Raw genomic sequence first — 20,102 nt, 5'->3', positions numbered from 1 at the left:
GATTGGATAAAAGTATGACATAAAAGCTAATATACCACTACATTTAGCTAGCAAATGCACTGCCGATGTTTCGTTGGACAACTTCAAACTTATTGGCTGAAGCCTAACATTGGTTTTCTTTTACAAAAAAACATGTATACATCAGATTCAGTGTTTCCTCTTTTATTTCTTGTGGTTCTGCTTCAGATTTCAATTTACTTTTATTCTACACATATGGTGATAGTTGAGCTGGCAAAAAAAAATGGAACAACCAAATGTTGATGTCTTGGTGATAGTTCAATTAGGAAAAGGAAAAGAGAACAACCAATTGCTCACGTGTAAAATCCCATCATCTTAAAACACCAAAACTTTGTACGACAACCGCAAATAACCAGTTGCTCACATGTGAAATCTTACTATCTTTTCAATTAACTTTGGAGTAAAAAGACCATAACTTTGTACGACGACTGCATCATTTTCAACATTTCGACAATGTAAATAGTTCCATGTTGCAAACTGTGTTACATGCCAGTGGTTAGATCAATAGGCTACCTTTGGGTTTTCTCTGTTTTCTACATTGCTGTCACTCTTAGTAGTCTGTTAGGATCTATATGTCTGTCAAATTTTACCAAGGAATTATTACAAAGAACGAACAGTTAACACTTATAGGATAGATTAGTAACAACATAAAGAAGGAAAATATTAACTCTTCATTGTTACTTGTATATAGTGTAAAAAACTGAAGAAAAATTACAGAAAAATAAATGAGCTGATACCTAAAGGGACAACAGCGTAAAAAGTAACATAATCAAGGCAAACAACAGCAATAAAGGTCTGATTTTGCCTACAAAGTACCTGTAGTGCCATCATTTTCATTCTTATCTGAGGCTTTAATTCCTGTCCACTGTCATCCAACAAAAACATAAAAACTCATTTGGTTTCCCCTTAAAATATGTACATGCTGATAGTTTAGGGAGGAGAATAGAGGGAGAACAAATTGTTCATGGGTGAAAAACGTAAAAAACCTTTGACGAATGATATGTACATAGTCATAATTCAAGTAGGAAAACAAAAGAAGAACAATTGAATGTTCACCTATGAATCTCGCGAAAAAATAATAGTTCAAATTGTACACTTGTATGTCATGGTTGAGAAATAACTAATTGCACATAAATGGTTACGAGATGAAGATGGAAGCAAAAGTTAATAGTATGATACATGCTATGTGCTCTTTTATGCTTTTGTAATTTATGTTCATTATTTGTCCTAACCTCCTTTGGCAACATTCTCTTAATGCTTTGTTACTACATCAAAAGCTCATTTATGCGGGTAGACGGTCAGTTTTACTCTGCGTTGCTGCTTTCATTTGATGCTTTTTCCCCTTTTCTGTAAAGCGGTGAAACAATCTACTATTTTTGTGCAATTTCATTGTCTAAGCTCAGTTTTATAAGTCATTATTGCTGTACTTTTGTTTTGGATATGTGCAATGCCTATATTACTTGGAAAGGCATTCTCCAATGTAATTAGGTACTTATGTGACCTACTTTTACATTTACGTCATGCCTTTCTGTTTTCTTGTCGACAACTTCCCCATTTTCCGCATCAAATGACTGCAAACCAACTATTACTTCAAAATATTAAATGTTACTTCATGAACTTTTGTTTTCTCATATTCTACTGATTGTTTATGGTTAATGTACGTTCCTTTCAGTTACAGAAAAGATATACACCAGAGCTTTCACTTTTCAAGCATTATTTCTTTGCATTACTGCAAAACAAGGTAATGAAATACTTCCCTAGCTCATTTCTCTATTACACTATTTTCTTAAGAACATGAATTTTATAAAAAATTTAATCTGGAATGCTATTTTCATCCTTTCTTACAACAAATCATTACGTGTGCATATGAACAATTTAATCTAATTTGGTCTTGCATGTTTCAGAATAAAACTAAATACATACATCACTTTGGATTCTTTATGCACATAGTGCAGCTAGGGAGATTTTCTGGTAATAGTTTCGCTTACTTTCATTTTTCCAGTAGTTTTAGTTTCGCTACTTTGACCTGTTTCGAGGTTAACAATGAAGTAGAGGAAGGAATTCAACATGCAAATAAAGTGTTTGGTCAAAGTCTTGATCTTCTGTATCACTTCTATATAAGTTGTGGACAGAAGAGCAGCTTACAGCTAAACATTTGCAACAATCTCTTCAATTTTAGGTTTTATGGATTTTGCTGATTCTTCCATGTAGGACCCAAAATATAATGCCTTATATTCATGGCTCTTTGTTCGGTTCCATTTGAGAATGGAATCATTTTAGGGAATGCCGCACAAATGTGGATGTTGACCGCATTGTAAGATGTAGGCTTAAACAAGCTACGATAATCTGACTCTAACATTAGCTGATAATGAAAGATAGTTAAAAATCCGGAAAACCCAATTGTAACATCAATAGAAAATGGAGCCTTAAAATGATAAAATTACTATACAACAGAGTCGCACATTTAGCAGTATGAGACCAAATGTTTCCACTGAAAGCTGAATCACTTCAATTCTGCTGATGTAGCTTCATTTTGAGAGCTTTGACAAATAAATTTGTACATTAAACACTTATAGTAGTCAAATACTCATGTGTGTATATATGCATCTGCAAATCAAAACACAGACTTAAAAGGAACACACATTTTAATTTGATAATTTATCGTAACTTCAGTGTCCACTTTTTGTGCCTTCCTCTGCATATGAATACAGCAAGTTTTGGAGCTCTGTTTCCCAATTGTACGTACTGTCAGCTTTCTTCCCAATATTTAACTCATTCACGCCTTCTCCGTTTCATTCTATGCAATTCTTTATGGTCTTATCTAATAAAGCTCTTCAAATTGTACAGAAACTACTATGAAAGTTCTTAATTTATTCGCTGTTTTGTTTGTTTACAGGAAATTAATAAATCTGTTGTTTCTGATTGTTCAAATTTCTCAAAAACACAGAAAAAGCAAATGCAGTTCAGGTAACAATGTTTTTGAACTTACATTTGAACAGCTAATTTTATCAATCAACGTAGGAATTCTTTACAGCTATTAGTATAACCTTTTTCATGATTTACACCTACCATAAAAGTAACATTTGCCTATGCTGCCACAATCTTTATCTTTATGTTTAGCTTAGTGTCAATATCAGTCTGTTGCATTAATGAGTTGGGTGAATTGGCTTAGCAAAACGTTTTCACTATCATATGCCTGAAATCCATTGATGTCGTTACACTACTCTTATAAACAGTTGAACGTAGAGGTTAGTTATTATGAATAGTGAAACTGCAAAGTTCATTATACACTTTCTTACAATATTATTTCCCTTTAACTGTAGTTGAGTTACATTAACTACATTACAAGATTATGAGTACATACACGATAAATAGCATAGTGCCAATATTCTCTACAGATACATTCATTTTTCATCCAGGGTGTAAGTGTGTTATACAATTTCTTACAATATTATTTCAACTCTTCATCATGCATTTCCCTAAAAGTAAAACACATTTGAACCAGCCACACCAACCAGAGCAGTATAGGTTTCCCCAGCCCTAAACTTTCAATTCCTTTTACCTGTATCAATAGTCTAATATCAAATCAAGGTGCTTCGCAACAAGTTCAGAATCAAAATTGTGCTCTTCATTAGGTTTTTTTTTGTCAATTCTATGTATTTTTCCTACATTACATTAGGTTATAAATTATTTTAACAAATCATGAATTACTTGAAACAGGAATGGAAGAAAATAGAGATAATGTGCCTACCCAAGAAACAACTTCTAACAGAAATTTGCGTCGACGTACTAGATATGCACAAATGTCACCGGAGAGAAAAGACTTATTTTTATCCCAGCTAAGAGAAAAAAGGGCTGAATCAAAAAGACAAAAAACCCTTCATCAATCAAATAATACTGCTACTCTTACAATTAGCACTTCTTCATTATCTCCTCAACAAGGTTAGCTAGGCATATTCTTATCTTCGTTCTATGAAATCTCTCTTCTGAATATCTATAGCTATAGTTACACGCTTGAACTGACCTTCTATTAATAGATTTATTTTCCTCATTTTGTAGTTGCAGCTTCCAAACCTACAAATGTACCATGTACTTCAACTAGAAGAGAACATATAGTTAATTGCTTATCTACCTTCGAACTAGGTCAGTTCACAAATATTACTTCAACTATTTTGCCTATATTCATTTTTAATAATTACCTAGCTATCTCTAAATATTTCTATTCCTCGGAATAGATGAAACTTTGACAATAGCAACAGCCAAAGATTATCCGTATTTTTAAAGCAGAATCACTTTAGACGTATGAATAAAAGTTGGGTGCTTTGAAATGGTGACAAGTGATTTGCAAATGCATAGAATATGTCTGATTTATTTCCCATATGGTATCTTCAGTCTATTTTAGTGCTAATAGTGAATCATCGTGAGAATATTATTTATTCTACAGAGAATTTTTGAATATATAGTGTTTTTACTTTCGGAGAATATTTGCAATAATTATCTTGCTTTAGTGATGGTAGGAGACAACCTAACGAAGTTATGTTTTCCCTTTCCATTCTTTGAATGATCAAAACTGTCCAACACAATAATAACAATAGATTCATCCTTCGCAGCAACATAAAGTTGTTTATATGGCTATTGAACTACCAAACAAGCTTGAAATTGTCAAAATATCTTCTATTAGTTAACTTATCTTTCATTTGTTGTAAAGTACAATCTTATGTCTTCGAAGACAACATATGATGTAATGAATGTAGGAACAAGTACTCATTAAATCAATTGAAGAGGTTTTCTATGCATACTTCCATCGAAATGTTGTAATACTTATATGATGTTTCTCATTAGTCCATATTGGGCTCATGCTGACACAAGCCTTTTTTATTGTCAATTCTATGTATTTTTCCCACATTACATTAGGTTATAAATTATTTAAACAAATCATGAATTACTTAAAACAGGAATAGAAGAAAATAGAGATAATGTGCCTACCCAAGAACGAACTTCTGATAGAAATTTGCGTCGACGTACTAGATATGCACAAATGTCACCGGAGAGAAAAGAATTACTTCTATCCAACTAAGAGAAAAAAAGACTGAATCAAAAAGACAAAAAATCCTTCATCAATCAAATAGTACTGCTGCTCTTACAATTACCACTTCTTCGTTATCTCCTCAACAACATTAGCTAAGCATATTCTTATCTTCCTTCTGTGAAATCTCTATTGTAAATATCTATAGCTATAGTTACACGCTTCAACTAACCTACTCTTAATAGATTTATTTTGTTCATTTTGTAGTTGCAGCTTCCAAACCTACAAACCTACCAGGTACTTCAACTAGAGGAGAACATATAGTTAGTTGCTTATCTACCTTCGAACTAGGTCAGTTCAGAAATATTACTTCAACTATTTTGACTATATTCATTTTTCATAATTACCTAGCTATCTCTAAATATTTCTATTCCTCATACTAGTATCAACATCAGCTGCATCTCATGTTGCAAGCAAATTACCTTCAACACGTACTGCAAATAAAGGTATGCTTCTTTCTACCAAAATCATTAAAAACAATGTATTGTTTTGACTTTATATATAAAAAATAATTGCTTTTTACCGTGCACAGGTAGAAATAAGTTAGAAGTCAATCTACAAAATGATAATTTATTGCCAAAAGATTACCTGCTTTTAAAGAAAGTTCCAAATTGCAAATTTTGTGTAGCAAAAAGGTTTCAATATGAATCACCAGGTTTTTGTTGTGATAATGGATCAATTAGACTAAGTTCTCATAAGATGCCTACTGAGTTGCGAAATTTGTTCTTGGGTGACTCCAAAGAATGTCAACATTTTCGCACTTACAGTAGAGCCTACAATAATATGTTTGCCTTCACTTCACTTGGAGTACATTATGATAGAGAATTAGCAAAGAGAAATTGTGGCATCTATACATTTAAAGTCCAAGGACAAATGTATCACTTCATTGATGATTTGATACCCTCAACAGGAAAAGCAAAAAAGTTACAATTATATTTCTATGATAATGAAAATGAGCTAACAAATCGAATGACGTTATCAGATAATCTTAATGAGCTGATTGTTACAAAACTCATGGATATGCTCAAACTTAATCCTTATTCTACTTTTCTTAGATCGTTAACAGTTGTTCCAAATTTATCTGAATTTTACATTGCTCTAAACTCAAGTTCCAATTTAGACCAAAGAACATATAACTTACCAACTGCATCTGAAGTTGGGGTAATTTGGATTGAAGATCAATTAAATGATAAAATTCCCACACCACATATTCGAATTTACACTCATAGTAACAAAACCCAATTGGTCAATTACTATTATGGATGTTATGACCCATTACAATATCCACTATTGTTTTCGTATGGTCAAAATGGCTGGCATTGTGGTATTAAAAAATTCAACAAGACATATAGTTATTCCAAAACACAAATTTCTTGTGAATATGAGCAAATACCAAGTATAAAAAACATAACTTCTATTGATAGACTCCTTCACATTGAATCTATAGTTTTATCAAAAGGATTAAGAAAAAGAGAGACTATTTCTTGTCATGAATATTATTGTTATAAAATTCAAATAAGAGATGAAGAACCAAATGAAACTTTACATTCTGGAAGGGTATTTCAACAATACATAGTTGACCAATATATCAAACTTGAGACACAAAGATTAGATTTTGTTTCATTTAATCAAGATCTATTTAGAGTTGAAGTCTTTCAAGGAATTATTGATTTATTGAGGCAAGGAGAAAGAGATGCTTTCAATATTGGCAGACAAAAATTCTTTCCTGGTAGTTTCATAGGAGGCCCAAGAGATATGCGTCGAAGATATATGGATGCCATTGCTTTGGTACAACATTTTGGAAAACCAGACATATTTTTTATGATGACTTGTAATCCTTGTTGGCCTGAAATACAAGAACATTTACAACCAATGGAAGAAGTTCAAAACAGACTTGATTTAGTTAGTAGAGTATTCAGAGCAAAAGTAGAAGAACTTAAAACAGATATTCAAAAAACCAACATATTTGGAAAGATTGCAGCTTTTATGTATACAATTGAGTTTCAAAAACGAGGTCTTCCACATGCCCATTTTCTCATTATACTTATGGATGGATATAAATTGCTAACACCACAATCATATGATAAAATTGTATGTGCTGAATTACCTGATCCTTATATTGATCATCATCTATACAAACATGTGACCAAGCACATGATCCATGATCCTTGTGGGTATTTAAATCCTTCAAATTCTTGCATGCAAAAAGAAGGAAAATGTAAGTTTAAATATCCAAAACAACTTACTGAACAAACAATCAAAGGAAAGAATTTGTATCCTCTTTACAAAAGATCAAAAATGATCACACCAATGAAAGTTAGAGGACACAACATTGATAATTCTTGGACTGTCCCGTACAATTTGCTTTTACTGAAGAAATTCAGTTGTCATATTAATGTTGAAATATGTTCTGACATTAAGGTTATCAAATACATTTACAAATATATTTGCAAAGGACATGACAAAATTGCATTCTCTGTACATAATAATGATACTAATGTAGAAATAGATGAAATCAAAGAATACCAATCTGCTAGATGGGTTTCTCCTCCAGAAGTTGCGTGGCGTCTGTTTGCTTTTTCAATAAGTGAAATGACTCCAAGTGTTTGCCAGTTGCAATTGCATCTTGATGGACAACAATTTGTTTCTTTCAAAAATAACCAAACTATCGATCAAATAATAAACAATCCAATGATAAAGAAAACGATGTTAACAGAATTTTTTCTTATGAATAACGATGCTATAAATCTCAATTTACTATATAAAGAGTTTCCCCAACACTTTGTATGGTCATCATCATACAAAATGTGGTCACGTCAAAAACAACGCCTTACTATTGGACGTATTGTCACATGTCATCCAACCGAAGGAGAAAGATATTATCTTAGGTTGCTTCTAATGAACATAAAAGGACCAAAATCGTACGAAGATCTACGTACAATGGATGGAAAATGCTACACTACATTTAGAGAAGCTGCAGAAAAAAGAGGATTATTACATTCTGATAACAACTTAATTGAGTGTATGTCAGAAGCTGTAAGCTATCAAATGCCTTATAGTTTAAGAAGATTATTTGCAACATTATTAGTTTATTGTAATCCTGGTAACCCAAAAGATCTTTGGAAAAAATATGAAGACTCTATGTCAGAAGATTTTAAAATAATTTCAACTATTACAAAAAAAGATATCCAACAGTTAGTTTTAAATCATATCAATGAACTTCTACTTTCAATGGGAGATAACATAAATGAATTCAAAGATATATTTGGAAATGTTAGCTTTTCTAAAACAACTAATGAGGCGAAAGAAATATAATAGTCTCTGAAAAAGATATACATCTACAAAGCAAATTGAATGTTGAACAAAAAAGGGCATATGACATAATTCTTGAAAGAGTATATTCCAATAAATCAGGAGTTTTTTTCATTGATGGTCCTGGTGGAACGGGAAAAACTTTTCTTTATCGAGCTTTGTTGGCTGCTATAAGAACAAAAGGATGCATAACTTTAGCAACTGCAAGTTCTGGTGTCGCAGCTTCAATACTTCCAGGAGGACGAACAGCTCATTCACATTTCAAAATTTCTATTGACATCGATGAAAATTTCACTTGCAATATTAGTAAACAAAGTTCATTAGCGACTCTAATTCAAGATTCAAAGTTAATTGTTTGGGATGAAGTCTCAATGGCAAAAAAAAACACCATTGAAGCTCTTGATACACTTTTAAAAGATCTTATGAATACAAAAACATTTTTTGGTGGAAAAGTAGTAGTTTTTGGGGGAGACTTTAGACAAACACTTCCTGTTGTTCGTAATGGGAAAAAAGAAGACTTTATTGGTCAAAGTTTATTATACTCCCATATTTGGAATCATCTCGAAAAATTGTGCTTATTTGAAAACATGTGTGCAAAAAAAAATCCAGCATTTTGTGCATATTTAATGAGAATTGGAAATGGACAAGAAAAAACTAACAGCTGCAACAAAATTGAAATTCCCAATAATTTTGTCATTCCCTTTGCACATGAAATAGAATCTTTGAATCTTTTGTTTAATGTAACTTATCCTGATTTCTGTACATTCTATTCTAATTCATCTTTTATAACTTCCTGTATTATTTTGACAACAAAAAATGATTTTGTTCATAAAATAAATGACATGCTTATACATAGATTTCCCGATGATGCTACAGTCTATACAACTATTGATGAAACAATAGAACCAAATGATCAGTGCCAATTTGAAGATTTCGTGCATACCTTACATCCTGCTAACTTACCACCTTATAGATTAACTTTGAAAAAAAATTGTCCAGTTATATTATTAAGAAACTTAAATCCTACTGAAGGTTTATGCAGTGGTACACGTTTGATATGTCATGATTTTAAGTCACATGTTATCAGTGCTACTATTTCCAGTGGTGATTTTAAAAATAAACATGTTTTTATTCCAAAGATACCATTACTGGCATCACAAGATGAGAAGCTACCAGTTCCCTTCAAAAGAACACAATTTCCAATAAGGTTATGTTTTGCTATGACTATAAACAAAGCTCAAGGTCAAACATTAGATATTGTTTGAATATATTTGCGTGAACCAGTTTTTTCAAATGGACAACTTTATGTTGCTTTATCTCAAGCAAAATGTTCAGACAACGTAAAAATATTAATACGCCCGCCTATAGCAGAGGACACAAATGATCATTCTACATATAATGTAGTTTATGACGAAATTATTCGAAAAACATTCTCTTGATACTTTTAAAACCAATAAATGTAACAACTAAGCACCCTCATGGTACACATTCTTAAATTTCAAATTATTTTACTTCAGCTGTTTTTTTTAAAGATAAGTAACAGTTAATAGTTGATATTACTTTGGTCTCAATTTCACCTCCATTTACGTCTGACAATTTCGAGGTCCGACTAATTTCACAACTATACATTTCTCTACGTTTTATGTATTTTTCTCATGAGTTTATTTGGTCTGTGTTCTAACTTCGTTTTGTTCTTGGTACATTGTGTTTTCCTGTAGTTTTTTTTTCATACTTCAAGGATCTGGTGGGCAGAGAAGTGACTGTGGAATTGAAGAACGACTTTGCTATTGGAGGAACACTACATTCAATTCATCAATATCTGAACATTAAGCTTGAAAACACAACAATTGTTGACGAGGACAAGTACCCCCACATCGTAATTCCTTTTTATTCTTTCTCTTCTGTCTTTGTTCTTCTTATTTTTTGTTGTTCATTGCATCTGGGAAAATATCATTTATTGCCTATATTTAGTTTGGACATGCATTACATCTTGCTTCTCTTTCAGCTTATCTATTTGTGCGTGTAGATCTGTTGAAAGACTCTTTTTTGCCATCTCTTTCTCAATTGAACAATTCTTGAATTATTTCTTTATGTTTTTAGTATGCAATAAAATAACTCGTTGTTTCTCTTCTATAGTACTGAGGATTTTTCAACCCGATACTTTTGCTCCAAACTACTAATTTTGATTGGATATGTGAATCCAGCAGGTCAATTTGATGTATTCACTTTTCTCTGTAAAAAGTCCGAGTTACAGTTTTCTTTTAAATTAATTCTATATCTAGGTTCACCGAAAGTTCTTGAAGTTATGGCAAATAGTCTATTATTCAGTAATTTACTTGTTTGAATCCAAAATATGGAGACAGTCTTGATGACCTGCAGGTAATGGAGCTTTCTAGAAATAACTTAATCTTATCTTCGAATCAAATGCCTAATAGTAACAAGTACTTTATAAATGTCTTGTAGTATCTGACTACGAGAGAATTTTGTATTATTTTTGTATTCTACCAAACAAGTTGAACCTTGCTTCAGTTTATTAAAATATATTCTTCCCTAAGTTCATAAAAGTGCTTTCTTTATCAAAATGTAGATTCTAAGTTTCGTATGACACTATAGCACTGCTATAGTCATTAAGTCAAGGTCTATACCAACTTATAAAAGGAGCATTCATTTTCCTCTCCTCATCCATTAAACTGGCAGGAAAGTGGATTATGTAGACAGAGATTCTGACAGGCATTTTTTAGGTCATGATTATAATGATGACAAGGACAAAAACGACAAAGGACAGGTAATAATAGTACTACAAATTTCGCTTACTTTCCCTGGAATACATTCATTTTGATGCATTTTCCTCATGTCTGCACAGCTGTACCAGCTTTGATAGAATAATAAGTATCAATGAATTAATAAATGTGTGCAAAATAAACATAGTAACTTAATACTTTTACAACATTTTAAGTAAGGCATATTAAATACGAAATGAAGTAGTGGCTAGCATGGTAGGATAAGATCAATATATTATCCATGAAAGATAGGGGATATTTTATCGCATTAATTATTGAGTTTAATTACAATCAAAATGATCAGCTGGTATAGAAATTCCGTGGTCATTTTTTTGTAAAATTTGAAGGTTGAATGTGTTGTTGGATCTTAATATCAATATGATTTATGGATCGGTATTTTCTCCAAATCCAATCAATTTTTTGCCATTGAATTCTTGAATATCAGGACATGGAAGATAGTAATTGAGCTTGAAAATAGATTCACTGTTAAAGTGTTTACATAATCATCTTCAAATGAAATGTCTTTTGTTGCCCTGTGACATGGCCCATGTCCTGGCCAATCAACCTTTATCTCTCATGATATGAGCTGACATTGTGAGGGAAGGTATTTTTGTTAATATGGTCATTTTCAATATTAATATATTTTACATCACTTAATCTTGTCTCTTGCTCGAATTTGAATTTTTTTCCATTTTTGCATCTTCGGTATGTTTTCGTATTTGAGCTAACTCAATTTGGGCTTTTAGGGTTAAGCCGCCATTGATGATATTTTGTAACTATATATCTGTTGTAATTTCTAATTGGTTTCCTTGTCTTACGAGACTTTCCACCTGAAACAGAAACGACAAAATTCTCCTCACTAACCACTCGCCAGCCGTCTTCTTCAGCGGCACCGGAGCTTCACTCTCACAGTTCATCTCGTGAAACGGTAACAACTCTCTTCTCTCTTCACAAAATTTTAGGTTTTTTACTTTCAATAGGTTTTGCCATGAGTGCTGAGGCGAAACCGGTGATTAACTCGCTTACTACAAGCACATGGAACTCAGGAAAGGCGTACGATTTGAAACCAATGGTTTCCTCCTCTATTTCGCAAGCTTCCTCTATACCGGAACTGATTTCATATCTAAAATCGGATTTTTGTCATAAAGAGTTCTCTCTGGTTCAAGGAATTCTAATGGACCGTGAAAAACACCTGCGGACAGAAATCCAAAATCTTAAGAGAGATTTTGATTCTGTAAAGACTGGGTTAGATTTAGCAGAGATGTTTTTCATGAAGATCTCCATCAGCACCAGAAGCTTTACTATTCACTTCTACAACATCATCATCCTTCGCTTCCAAATATTCTACCATTTTTTGGATCACTCAGACATTCACAGCACGATTTTTAGCAGCTTCTTCCTCCTGAAGTGATACTCTACTTTCCAACTCTTTGAACTTTTCCAAATACATCTTCAGTTTTTCCTCAACTTTAGCTTTTTCATTTTTACTCTGCATATCCTTCAATCGATTCTCCATCGATTGAAGGATATGCAGAAGAAAAATGAGGAGCTAAAAAATGAAGAAGCTGAAGTTGAGGCAAAACTGAAGATGTATTTGGAAAAGTTGAAAGAGTTGGAAAGTAGAGTATCACTTCAGGAGGAACAAGCTGCTAAAAATCGTGTTGTGGATGTCTCACTGATCCAAAAAATGGTAGAAGATTTGGAAGCGAAGGATGATGATGTTGTAGAAGTGAATAGTAAAGCTTCTAGTGCTGATGGAGATCTTCAGGAAAAGCAGTTGTCACCACCTAGGCCTCCATCGGTTGATTCAACTGCAAATGGAAATGGAAATAGAAGTGCTAAATGAAGAGATGAAGGTATTATTATGCTTATATCTGTCTTGTTGACCTTTTTTTACAGTTATGTACTCAATTTCTGTATGGTTTTCAATTTTGGTTAGGGACTTGCAGTTATTGACTAATGGTTTTTGTGCCATGCTTAAGCTTTACTTAACTATGCATGCATGTTGTAATTTTTGCTTGGCTTTGGACCTAAAGCTAACTCCTAAGTATTTATGTGGAACTGGGAATGTGGTAGACACTGATATGGTAATTGCGTTCAGTGGATGTGGTTTGTATTCCTTTGTTTTTAATTTCAAAGTCTAGGATTAACATGGTCACATGACTGTAGCTGCAGGCAGTGGTAACACGGACTTCATTTCTACAAAAATGAATTTGGTTAATTGTCCTGATGTCCAAACATTGCATTTCATGCCTTCTGCTGGTGGTTCTACTCAAGTCAATACCAATGTTTCCAACATAGAAAAGAAAAGACGTCATTCAGAGGAAGCAGGTACAGATGATTTGTCACGCTTATTCTTACATTTATGTTCTTATTTGTGGCATTCAACCCACATCCTTGTTTTTCTTTGACAAGTCAGAATATCAATCCTTTTGGTTTTGTGTTGAGAATATCAATCCTTTTGGTATGTAAATTGACCAAGATATTTGCTTCTATATGTTGCATAGTGTATCAAGAGAAGAGTCAAAAGGTCTTCATTCTCTATGGAATTTATTATTATTCATTTAACAAACTTTATCAACCATACTTCATTGCAGCTTCACCTTAGTCGAAGAGCATAGGGTCTTTACCTTGTATCACATAATATTAATTGAAAAGTAAATGCAAACTAGCCTTTTGAATTGCTCTCTCAACCTGTTAAAATTATTGTAGCAACTTCACATATTTGGGGATTAGAATTGTCAATTTCTTAGTGGTCAAAAGGCAGCAAATGAACTCAGCTAGAGAGAGGAGTAGAAGGTACATTTTAGCTCCATGTGGTTTAGTCACAACCTTAGTTCTCATGCTGAAGAAGGCCACAGAAAGATCCAACATTTATATCAACAACGTGATGAATTAACTAATAGACTACATGGTCCCACCAAGGCAGATAGAGTCTGAAGACTAACTTAACTAACTCTGTGAGTTCCATCAAAAGTACATACTTTTTTCCTCTTAAGCATATTCTGTCTAAATTTACAGTTCAAGTTTGGTGAAAAATTAATCTTCTATATTTGCTTACAACTTAATTTATTTACTTTTCAAATATATATAAAGCTTTAGCATTTTTGCTCCACTTAGTATACTTAATTCTGCCCGTAATCATATAGGCTCGAATCATTCACATTTAAAGTCCCTAATAATGTGAAATACACATTTATGAATTTCCCTTACTATAGGAGAAAGCTAGAAGGACTATCATTGAAGTTTCCGATGTAGTAAAGGAAAAGGCAAAGGCAGTGAAAATATTCATTACTCAAAGGTATATAATATGTAATCTTACATTCATTTTTTGCACAGTGTCATATTATATATTTCAAGTATTTAGTTTGCTTATAATTTAAGACTATAGCACACATGTTCATTGTAAACACTAGCTTTCTATACTCTTCTGTATTTCATATGTCATCAGTTGAAAGAGAGTTCATATATATTTAAAGAACACAGTCATTTAGACCATACATTGTCTTATTTTCATCGCAACTTTTAACTTGTTCTTATTCCTAATTTTGAGAAGACAGACATATATATATCCTAAAGCACATACTTTCTCTTCCATTGTAGGTCAACCGTTTTCAATTTGGAGGAAAGATGAATGTGCTTACTCAACTTCTTACCATGAAGATAATAAGAATCTATAGGAACATCACCAAAGTGCTGCAACAATGACATTGTACGCACTGCTTCAATTAGCTGGCACCTCATCGCTAATGTAGATGCTCAAGTACCAATACTACAGCAGGTACCACAATTTTCTATTTGTTTTCAAAATCCCTTTCAGGCTTTATTTCTTCTGAACATTTCTCAACTAATATTACAAACTTTCTTCCCACTGAAGGAGTACTGCATAAGACATATACATGTTTCCTGCTAAAGTCAGACGCACAACGAAAAAACTTATTCAATATCTTAAAGCAACAATTCAAACAATGGTATCTCAGGTTAGCACTAATGATTTACTTAATTTCTAAATATTTTTAGATCCATTGTTCAACATATATTGCAAATGAAGAATCTAAATTACATTATTTTTGTTATACCAATAGAGCAGTAGTGATCTCTGTGTGTTTGTCAACTAATTAAGCATTCAAATGTATTTTACTTTTAGGGAAATGCATTATCTACCTTTAGCCTAACAGTTCATACATTCAATTTTACAGTAAAAATAAAATGCTAATCCTATACTATTTTTCCTACCATACTAACCAGATGACACGTGATTTGATGTGTGTGTGTGTATATATATATATATAGAGAGAGAGAGAGAGTATATATATACACATAGATAGATAGATAAATATTTTTTATCCTTATTTAGAAAGGACAATTAAACTACATCTGTCTTGTTGAAAATTCATGCAGTTTTGGTTGCCAATGAAATAATGCCAAAAAACAGACAAAATCATTACATTAGGTAGTCAAATGTAATGATTTTGCCTCTTTTTTGACTACCAAATGTACTGATTTTCTGTCTTTTTTGGCACAATTTCATTGGCAACCAAAACCCCATGAATTTCTAACAAGACACATATAATTTTTTTGTCCTTTATAATTTCTATATTTCTAATATAAATAAAAATAACAAATTAGATAAGGGTAAGGTAATACATATTTATATATATATATAATATTACCCTTATATATATATTACTCATACAACACAAATTTAATAGCCTTTCATTCAAGAAAAAATTTTACTCCCTTTCTCAGGTATTATTTCTTCCCTTTTCATCTTTTCCCTCTTCCCATTTTCAATTTTTCTTCCAGATTTTGCTTGTCACCAAAACGGAAAATCAAAATAGATGAAAATTACAGTTATTAGTTGGACGTCAATTACTGTGGTATTACATTTGTACTGATATTGCAAATGTAAAAGCCAAAGTAATAGCCTCCCTTATGAGTTTCTTGTTTGATGGTTCATATTTAATGCTTTGAATACTATTCAATCTTTCATAGATATACCATGGGCCCAGAAGTATGCTTTTAGTTTGATGCCCAACATGATCAAAATATCTGCAAGATAGCTGTTTTCTTTTGTCTTTTTTTTTGGTTTCTTTTTATTGAAATTTTAAATAGTAGCATGAAAGTTTAGTTTCTATGAAAAATAGGAAACATTTTTGGTAAGGCTAAATGGTGCCTTTGGATATAAATGTGACAGATTAGCTCTCTTCTACAAATTGTATCTTTCATGATACTAAGTCATACATAAGCCATCAGATACTGGCTTCAGTAAAGTTTTTCATATTGTTTTTCCCAAATGTATAGTGGTTTGACTCAAGTTTCAGAGATAATTGTTGATGTTTTAATATTCTGCAACATTTTCTGTCCCTGTAACAGATTTTCTGTGAAAAAAGAATTGTCCAATTGTACTTTGCACATTAATAGTGCCTGCTAACTGATTTTATGTCTTCATTGAGCTCCGCTAAAGGACCCTAACAGATTTACACATGACTGTACTTCTACTATGACAACACTGTTGTTTTTCTTTTCATTTGTTCTTGATTTCGTTTTTTTTTGGAACATACAAAGTTTATTATGTTTGTGCAGTTTATATCTCATAGGACCCAATAGTAAGAGGTACAACTCTGAAGTAGTATACTTTGTTTGGTCATTTTGGGTGTAGGTGCTTTGTTTGTATCAGATTATCAATCTCCTACTTTCGCATTCTACAATTGTACAGTTGTATCTCATGATTGACAAATAACTAATAGCACATAAATGGTTACGAGATGAAGATGGCAGGAAAAGTAAATAGTATGATATATGCTATGTGATCTTTTATGAGTTTCTACTTTATATTCAGTGTTTGTCCTAACTTACTTTTACAAGAGTTTCTTAATGCTTTGTTACTACATCAGCAGCTCATTTATGTAGCTAGAAGGTGCATTTTACTTCACAGTGCTGCTTTCATTTGATTCGTTCTTTCCTTTTGTCTAAAGAGATGAAACAATGTTGCATGTCCCTAATTTAATCAGCCCTGTTCATAAAAACACAAGAAACCAAGTACTTTGACTGAATACTCATGTTATCCTGCAGATACTACTATTTGGTTAACTATATTTCCTACAACCATGGTACTAAGAGTGAACATCGACCAAATAGAACCAGCAACACGAGATTGGATTTGCAAAGTTCAAATTGTCGAAATAGGACGCCCACGAGAAAGCCTTGACAAGAAATGTACATTCCAAAATTTAATTTTGGAAGATGAAGAGGTCAGCTCATTATTATATTTTATCTTATGACTATTGCTCTTTCCCTCTCAACTTAGTTAATCTCAACTTTCTATAACTCTTACTTTCAGGAATGCCAGATTAAGGCAGTTATGTACGCTGACGAAATTGAGCAGTATGCAGATAAGCTTAAACTCCTCAATACCTACCTCATCTCTACTGCAAGAGTCAAAGTCTCACCAACTTCATACGGCAAGCCAATACATAAATTTTACTGGATTCTTGACAAAGAAACAGTAATTGAACAAATCAAACCATCTAATGAAGTTGCAAAACCACTTCCACCGCCAACCAAGTTGAATATCACAAGCTTTGACCGCATTCCTCATCTGATGGTTGATTCTGCTGCTGAAATAGGTATATCCATCGTAATAGCTATTATCAGACTGAAATATACATCTTTACTGCTGCAGAAAACTTGCAACATTTCATTATGTATTATATACGCAGATATACTGGCAATCGTTCTTCGTTGTGGTCCTCAAAAAAACGCCGGTCGCAGTCATCATAGGTGTCAAGAAATTACCCTTTGTGACAATCAGTAAGTATAACATTTGACATTCTATTTTCCCATTTTTTGCAAATATTTTGAATCAGTAACCACTTTTTGCATTTTTGTGCTCACATCATCAATTATCGTCTAAGCATTATCATAGTACTTACTCTTCTGTCCTTATGTTCTCACACTATCAGGAAAAATCAGTTTCTCTTCACTCTATGGGAGGATTTCGGAGAAATAGAAGGACATGAAATTGCCTCTAAAATGGCAACAGAGGCAGATCTGCTTGTAATCCTTGGAAGGAGTATAGGAATCTCTACTTATCAAGGTACGTATGCGCTCAACTTCTTACCAACATAATTTTATATAATAACAAAACAATATACAACCTATGTGTTATACAGGGTTGTCACTGCAGACTAGGTACAATTCCATAATACGTGTGAATCCGAATTACCCACAAGCAGTGGCACTCATCAACTGGTACTCAGATTTCCTATTTATTCTATAGCTTTAATTTGCATGTAAAGAACCTACTAAACATATTATCTGTTCTAACAATAGGGCAAAAGAAAACAAAACAATGTTGTTAAGTTGTCCATCAGAGAAAACCTCAACAAGCTCATCTATCGCTCCCATGATAGTCACTCCTGCTGGCCAACAACTTATCTCTATTGCAGAAATCTCATCAGCACCTTCTGTAAGTCATACTTGAACCTGCTCATTTGAGAGTATCCTTATTCATTTTCTCATTCTGTAGCTTTGCCTAAATAATCAAAACTTCCCACAGATAGGAGTGTTGTATGTTGAAGCAGAGATGTCCGTATTAGATGAATTCCAAGACTTTTGTGTGCTTGAATGCTCAGGATGCAAACAGAAGAAGCGCACAAAGGATAGAAAGGATTTTGAATGTCCAAAATGCAATCGGAAAACAACATTAGTGCCTCGGTACTATACTTTTGACGTCTAAATTACACTTTCTACAAAATATAGCGTATATTATACACATATTTCAAACTTGCCTTCATTTCAGCTGTAGCTTCCAAATTGATCTTATTGACAATACTGCTACAACCACAGCATCTATCTCTGCTGAATTAGGAGAAAAGTTACTATCCATGACAGTAGAAGACATATTTGACATAATTTGCACTAAGGTTATCTCTCATTCCCACTAGCTACTTGTACACACGTATTGTCATAATACCATATATCTTCAGCACAAACACTTTACCACATATCATTGTCTCTTAATCATGTCCATGAGATGTTGTCAAACAAAGTATTCAAAATTCAGCTAAGGAAGTCATCTTGGGCCAGCTCAAATACCACGCATGCAACTTTGTCCATTCTTTCCTACATGAAAAAACAACATACTCCACAGAGCACTACTGATAGGACTTCTAAAAAGATAAAGCCTTGGAAATAAGTGAGGTAGAAGTGATGGCAACAACTACTGCAGCTGGTTCTTCAAATGCACCGCCAAAATTTGAACCACCCACACCAACCAAAAAGGTCTAAAAGGTCAGTCTACATCTCACTTTGACACCAAACTATAGGTCAGAATGATTATCAATTCCACATATTTACAATTATTTCAAAAATTGCTGGTAAAAGTCTCTACTTTTAGCTGTAGTTTACTTTCTTTTATACACGTATCCATATAGTTCCTGTGAAACATTGTAAATGTCATACTTATATTATAGTGCTGCTTTTGCACTTGCTCTTATCTGCTTTCAAATTTCACAATTTTGTTATGTTTATGTCTGACATAACATTGCAAAGTCTCACATTAATTCAGGGCTAAAAACTCTCTATCCATGTTCATATCCATGCTCAAATCAATTGGTTAACAATTTCTTTTTAATTCCTCATCGCATGTTGAGTGTTGAATTAGCTTATTTTAATTACAACAATTGACCAACTTCATTACTTCACAGTTAGCAGCAACTTTTTTGCACACTGACACTAATTTTTTACTCCTTCATGTTTCTACTCCTTGCAACAGCTCAACTCACATCCAATCGAATTGCCTTTCAACACTAAAAAATAGACTTACACTTTTGACATTTTATTATGAACAATGTTGCTCACATTCATATAAATCACAGTCAAAGAAATCCTTATGTCTGCTG

The 20,102-nt window shown here is 32.8% G+C and overlaps 1 protein-coding gene and 1 pseudogene across 1 annotated transcript; one reads left to right on the top strand and one right to left on the bottom strand.

Annotated features, from left to right (window-relative positions):
- LOC125840095 (putative E3 ubiquitin-protein ligase RF298) overlaps positions 1-20,102 on the bottom strand; it is a 34,078-nt pseudogene that overhangs the window by 6,695 nt on the left and 7,281 nt on the right.
- LOC125840195 (replication protein A 70 kDa DNA-binding subunit B-like) lies at positions 17,307-19,396 on the top strand. Its single transcript, XM_049519160.1, has 9 exons — positions 17,307-17,450; positions 17,540-17,825; positions 17,919-18,009; positions 18,162-18,295; positions 18,372-18,450; positions 18,532-18,667; positions 18,758-18,915; positions 19,001-19,127; positions 19,205-19,396. Exons 1-9 carry the CDS (start codon positions 17,307-17,309, stop codon positions 19,394-19,396), a joined length of 1,347 nt encoding a protein of 448 aa, XP_049375117.1.

This window comes from Solanum verrucosum, unplaced genomic scaffold (assembly GCF_900185275.1).
Source record: "Solanum verrucosum unplaced genomic scaffold, falcon-dt-bn FXZP01000180.1, whole genome shotgun sequence".
Lineage (NCBI taxonomy): Eukaryota > Viridiplantae > Streptophyta > Magnoliopsida > Solanales > Solanaceae > Solanum > Solanum verrucosum.
This window is presented reverse-complemented; position numbering and strand designations above follow the sequence as displayed.

Bases quoted from the DNA above. Each gene is read 5' to 3' on its own strand.
- LOC125840195 (XM_049519160.1), top strand. From the start codon at position 17,307: ATGGTACTAAGAGTGAACATCGACCAAATAGAACCAGCAACACGAGAT. The intron at 17,826-17,918 runs GTATATCCATCG...TTATATACGCAG, and splicing joins TGATTCTGCTGCTGAAATAG to ATATACTGGCAATCGTTCTT. The intron at 18,916-19,000 runs GTACTATACTTT...CCTTCATTTCAG, and splicing joins AAAACAACATTAGTGCCTCG to CTGTAGCTTCCAAATTGATC.